This window comes from Papaver somniferum, chromosome 9, assembly GCF_003573695.1.
Source record: "Papaver somniferum cultivar HN1 chromosome 9, ASM357369v1, whole genome shotgun sequence".
Classification (NCBI taxonomy): domain Eukaryota; kingdom Viridiplantae; phylum Streptophyta; class Magnoliopsida; order Ranunculales; family Papaveraceae; genus Papaver; species Papaver somniferum.
In genome coordinates this window covers 156,073,988-156,080,280 of record NC_039366.1, presented here as the reverse complement: position 1 = coordinate 156,080,280, position 6,293 = coordinate 156,073,988, and the positions used below count along the sequence as shown (strand labels likewise).

Here is a 6,293-nt window from a genome sequence, read left to right as displayed (position 1 = left end):
TCGGTTTGTTCATGAACTAATACATTTATATAATAAGGAATGCAATCTTTTGCAAACTGTGGCTATAATGTTGATGAATTGATTCGAGTGAATCAAAATCGATTTTTCTTCAATTGTGTCTTGTATACTTATATGAGAATATAAACAATTGAAAAACTCTAGAACTAGTTTCATTTGAGTCATTTGAACTAGTTATGGTTAAGATGAATAAGGTTGATATGAAAGTGTTCATATGGCTAACTTCGGTTAACTATTGTTGAGACAACAAAGGTGCACATGTTTATGTACGGTTACTCATATCTAAATGAAGTCACTTTTCATTTGTGTGTAACGAGCTAAGTTCGATCCAATGGTTGAAAGATATTATCTTGAGTCTTATCAGGTTTTCATCTAACGGTGAATATTTAATGTTTTGTTACCAAGGTAGCATTGATTGCAAACCCTGATTTGAAGACTATATAAGGGAGAACTCTAGCAACTGGGAAACCTAATCCCCACACCTCCTGCGCGATACTAGTTGCGACTAGACTCGATTCTCCTTTAACCTTAGGTTTTTGAAAAACCCAGTAGGTTAATAACTTGAAGACTTCATTGGGATTGTGAAGCCAGACCCAACTATTTTCTCTGTAGTTGTGTGTTCTGATCTTGTTGTTTTCTATCGTGATTGGGTACTATCTTCTCTAACATTTGCTCGAGATTTAATCTCCGATAGGAAAGATAAAAAGTAGTCACAAACATCTTCGTCTTATCATTTGTGATTCCACAATGTCTTGTTTCGCTACCATACGATTAAGATTATTGTGATGTGATTGATATTACTAGGTTGTTCTTCGGGAATATAAATCTGGTGTATAAATCGGTTCCTGTTCACCTTGATTTATCAAAAGACGGAACATAACTCATAGGTATTTTTTTGGGAGACAGATTTATCTATTCAATAGACTTTTCTGTGTAAGACAGATTGGTTTATCAAGTCTTCGACTTTGGGTCGTAGCAACTCTTAGTTGTGGGTAAGATCATCTAAGGGAATCAAGTGCGCAGAATCCGGCATGGTACTAGAGGCGTAAGTAACGCAACTGTACCTTGATCAGTGTGAGATTGGTTAAGGCTCAACTACATTCCAGTCCGAAGTTAACTTGGAGTAGGCTAGTGTCTGTAGCGGCTTAATACAGTGTGGTGTTCAAATCTGCACTAGGTCCCGGGATTTTCTGCATTTGAGGTTTCCTCATTGACAAAATTCCTGGTGTCTGTGTTATTTCTTTTCCGCATTATATTTGTTTATATAATTGAAATATCACAGTAAGTTCAATCAATTGTAAATCCAACCTTTGGTTGTTGATTATATTGATTGACACTTGGATATTGGTTTTTGATACCGTCCAAGGTATTTCTTATATTCAATCGGGCTCGCAAATTCCTATTTGTTTGATTGCAGATTGAATTGAGAAATAGAGATATTACTCTTGGATATACTTTTCTCAAGATTGAGTCTGACTGTCTAGTTGATTCTCTTGAAAATATATTGGAGTTAGTCCATACAGATTGCTAAGCGAAATATTGGGTTAGTCCATACAGATTGCTAAGCGAAATATTGGGTGTGGTTGTTAGACCCCCGCTTTTTCATTCATTGTACTGAAATTTAATTATTATTATTTTATTTTATTGTAGTCATTTTTACACTTGAAAAACTCAGTGTCGGCATAGTAAAAGTATGAATACCATGTCGACAATGAATACCATGGCGACTAAGAATATCCCCCAAATTTTAATTTATGGTTTTTTTTTTTTTTTTTTTTTTTTTTGATATGCTAGACACGGCTAGCTACTAAGGACTCGACATCCTAACTACCTGTGGTAAAGCTCTACCAACGACATCCTGACTCAAAAGACTATTCATAACATCTGGTGCAGTGTGCAGCCAATGACCTTCAAGAACCTTTTTACTTGCTGATTTTGCAAAGCAATCAGCAACTCCATTAGCTTCTCTCTATTGATGAACAAACATAACGCTCGTGAACTTTGTCTTCAGCAGATTTATATCTTCAACAAGACCTTGTAACCTCCATGGGGGTTTGATCTTCGCTTCACATAGCTGGATGGTGTAGGTAGAATCGCTCTCGACCTCCAACTTTTGAATACCCATATCAACAACAATTCTGAGACCGTCACGAATAGCCCACACCTCAGTGTCATTATTCACCCATTGAAGAATATGTGTTTGCAGTAACATGCCACAAACTTTACATCATCAGCTCTAATAATTCCTTCAATCCCTGCAATAGCACCATCAATAGCAGCACCATCAGTATTGAGTTTGTAAAAATCATTTCTTGGGGATCTGAATCTCCAAGGGATATTAATCTCCTGGTATTCACTGTTTGCTCCTTCCTTGCCATCCACAATAAAATAATATTCCCTGGCGCACCTAATTGCTCTAGCACTTTCTGAGCATGCAACTGGGATTTTTTCAAACACAAATTTATTCCTTCCTATCCATATATTCCACAACAGAAAAGAGGGAATACGTAGTGCCACTCTATGCCACCTACACTTCCTTTAAAAGAACACATTGTCTTAAAAGAGGAAGGAGAGACCATTTCAATCATCGGGGTAAAACCAATCCACTTAAAACACTTACTCCACAGTGGCGAGACAGATCTGCACATGAAGAAGAGATGGTAAGCAGTTTCAAAATCTTGATCACATAACAAACATCCAGGATGATTACACAAACCTTTCTTGTAAAGAGACTCTTGAAGATTTACTTTATTGTGACACAAAAGAATTTAATTTTGTGTGGACATTTAAACTTCCTCGAGAACTTCCACTCCTGATTTCTTGTAGGGAAACTAGGACTCTTGGAGTTCAAATAATGATAAGCCTCCTTAACTGTAACCTCACCATGCTTATTACCGGACCAAATTGGTTTGTCCCTAACATTTCCGCTTATAGGAAAAGGGATAGATTTAATTTGCTCGCAAACTTGGGAATTCACCAAGTTCTCAATGGTACTTAAGTTCCAATCCTTAGAATCAGTATCTATGATATCACTAACTCTCATATCTGGCACATTCAGACCATCCATATTAACAATAGCGGAGATTGGTAAATTACCTATCTGAGGGTCATGCCAAAGGTCCACATCCTTACCATTGCTAATGCACCATCTAAGACTATCTCTTATAGCATTCTTACCCTTAATGATGCTCGTCCAGCAAGTTGAACTACCTTAAGGTGAGTAAGGAGGCTCCCCAGATCCACTTCTTCAGTAATCTATCCATGCGCCTGCTTGCAGTTACCCGTTACTGGATCTATAGCATCTATTATGAGGGGATTCATGTACACTCTCTCTGACTTCACCATGTGGCAATTTACCCACAGAGTAATTGATATCTCTGACCTCTGTAGCAACGTACAAAATCAAACTCACTGCAAGAAACAGCAAACCAAGGCAGATTTAGAGAAGTAAAAGCTAATATAGCTGCCTTGTAATCAGGTCTATTGCTGCTCTGCTGGTCCTCGGGTTGATTGCCTTCGTACCCAAAAAAAAAGAAAGAAGAATACTAGTTACCCTGCCTTCTACAAGCATCATCTTCAAGAAGCTCTAAATTTAGTGAGAAGCTAGCCAACTCAACACTAAGATCAGGACTTCATGTACTAAGGTCATTATCATTGGATATCCTCGGCAAAAAATGAGTAATTTAGGAATTCAGGACTATTCTACAGTAATTTAAGACCAAAACTGTTAACTAATTCATTATTCCTGCTGCAAGTTCCAACAGAACCAATTCACTAACCCTATGGAAAGTTCCAACAGGACTAGAAAAATTTATTTTGTCAATGGTCTCCAAAAGCATCTACATAGAAGGCCAACACTTCAAAGAGGGGTCATTTTTAAATTTCTTCTTCATTCTTAGGATCCAAGTGCCTGGATCAACCAATAGCTCGAATCTATCAGTTGACAAGTCTAGTGTGATTCAACCAAGAAGAATACAGATCTAACATACAATGGAATTAAAGAATAAAGTTTAAAAAAGGGAGCCTTAAAAGAGCCATAAAGATTCAAATACCCTGGTATTCATTGTATACGGTGCCTAAAACCAAAATAGATGGACAAGTACAAAATACTTCCAAACATAACAAGCCATGGAGTCAAATCTAAGAACAATATCTAGGGAAGGAGATAAAAGAGATAACACAAAATTCTCCGCCAGCAGATTTGCTAAACCTACACCTTGATTGCATACTTTCTCATTGGGAAGTACATCTCCTTCTTCTTCTCTCTTTCAGTTTTCAGTGACAGCTGAAATAAAGATGATGAATCAAAGGTAAATGTCATGTATCTTGATACAAAAGAAGAAGCACTAATTAAGTAGCTTGACTAAGAATTGTCTAGAGTTAAATGCAGCATCTGGAAGTTGAGCATCAGATGTTATAATGGCACATCATGGTTAACATAGATCAAATTACTACATTCAAACAATCAACACATTCAAACAATCAACAGTTTCTCTATATAATAGTTGCAATCTGTTCTTACCAAATCAGTAGCCACACTCTGGTAAGGTTTTGTCTATAACATTGCTGATATCAAATTTTATGCAGGAAGCATGCATGAGAAGAACCAAACCTCAAATATCATTAGAAGAACGTAAGAATTCTTACCAACCAGTAGCCACATTCTTCTGGTAACGTTTTGTCAATAACATTGCCGATATCAAATTTTATGCAGGAAGCATGCATGTGAACAACCAAACCTCATAAAACATTAGAAGAACATAAGAATCAACTAAGATACCATAACCAGTTCCAGTCCAGAACAAATTGATCATGTTAAAGTACAGCATACCCAAAGATGATAAATCATCTTCTGTCTACCACCTCAAAACGCCGACGATAATATTTTAAAGGTAAGTTCTCAGCTCATGTTATTACTACACAGATAAGCCATAAAGATTCTCTAGATATAAAGCCAATTACTTTATCATGCATCAACAGATAAATATCACACAAATGCAACAAATTTGAATAAAAGTTCGCTAATAAACAATTTCCTATGACATAAATCAACAGATAAATATCACACAAATGCAACAAATTTGAATAAAAGATCGCTAATAAACAATTTCCTATGACATAACAAATTAAAACCTTAAATATTAGCCGAGGAATCAAATACCTAAGACTAAGATTTAAAATTAAGCAAAATTACCTGATGTTTGGTAAGACGTCTCCTGATAGCTCTAGTCTTCTTAGGACGAAGATCAAGTGGCAAAAACTTCTTACCCTTGTAAGCATCCCTCAATGCAGACTTCTGTTTTTGAGAAATCACGGTCAAAACTTGTGCAATCGACAACCTTACCACCTTGCTAGAATTCATACAAAAAATAAACCAAATCAGATCTAATGAATACCCTAAAACTACATTTATCCGAAAAAGAATAAGGCAAAAAAAAAAAAAGAAAAAAAGGAGAACGGATTTATACATCTTAGAGAGCTTGTTTGGAGCTCCACCAGTAACCTTAGCAACACGGAGTAAAGCTAGTTCAGCTTTCAGATCCTTCAACTGGTTCAATAAATCAGTCTTAGACTTATCTCTGAGTTCATGAACCTTAATCCTCGCTACACAAAAGAAGAAAAAAAACAGATCCAATCAAACAAAAGTTAGCAACAGATGTCTATCCCTCATTAGCAAGATTCAGCGTAAAAGGAGATCGAAGGAGAGAGCTTAAGTTCGAAATACCCATTGCTTTGCCTCCTTCCTATTCCACTGAACTTCTCCTCGCTGCGATTTTGGAACCCTAGACTTCTTGCTAGGAGATGAGAAATGTTATGGTCCTTTAAGAACCCTGACTATTAAACCCTAAACACGTGTGCTGTCGTGGTGTGGTAATAATACTGGGCCAAACAATTGACATGGTCTTCCCAACTTACAAGCAAGGCCCGTAAAATAAATTGAAATGAAAATTCGGTGTACCAGTTTGTTAGCTAAACATGCTCGTAAAGATGGCATTTCTGGTATTCGACGAACCAGCACGATAGTACTTATTTATTTATTTTTTGACTGAAAATGGAAAATTTTATAAAAAGAGGATTTCTATCACAAAAGCTGTGACAAGAAACTCAGAAAAGGACTCGGTGGATCACTGCATCCCAATTACAAATGATTGTTGAAAGAGAAATGCCTAAGAAAATATCAGAGCTTAAAGCGCAAGTATACAACAAATATTTCACTGCTGTAATTAACTGAGATGATGTTCTAACACGATTTTTGTAAAGTCTGTTATTTCGCT

At 36.4% G+C, this 6,293-nt stretch overlaps 1 protein-coding gene across 1 annotated transcript; it reads right to left on the bottom strand.

The window, feature by feature from the left end:
• Nucleotides 1-3,995: 3,995 nt before the first annotated feature.
• Nucleotides 3,996-5,854, bottom strand: LOC113313308 (60S ribosomal protein L35-like). The gene is made up of 4 exons (XM_026562063.1): nt 5,744-5,854; nt 5,487-5,622; nt 5,213-5,369; nt 3,996-4,303 (listed from the first exon to the last, which is right to left on the bottom strand). Exons 1-4 carry the CDS (start codon nt 5,745-5,747, stop codon nt 4,229-4,231), a joined length of 372 nt encoding a protein of 123 aa, XP_026417848.1. The 5' UTR covers nt 5,748-5,854; the 3' UTR covers nt 3,996-4,228.
• Nucleotides 5,855-6,293: the final 439 nt, after the last annotated feature.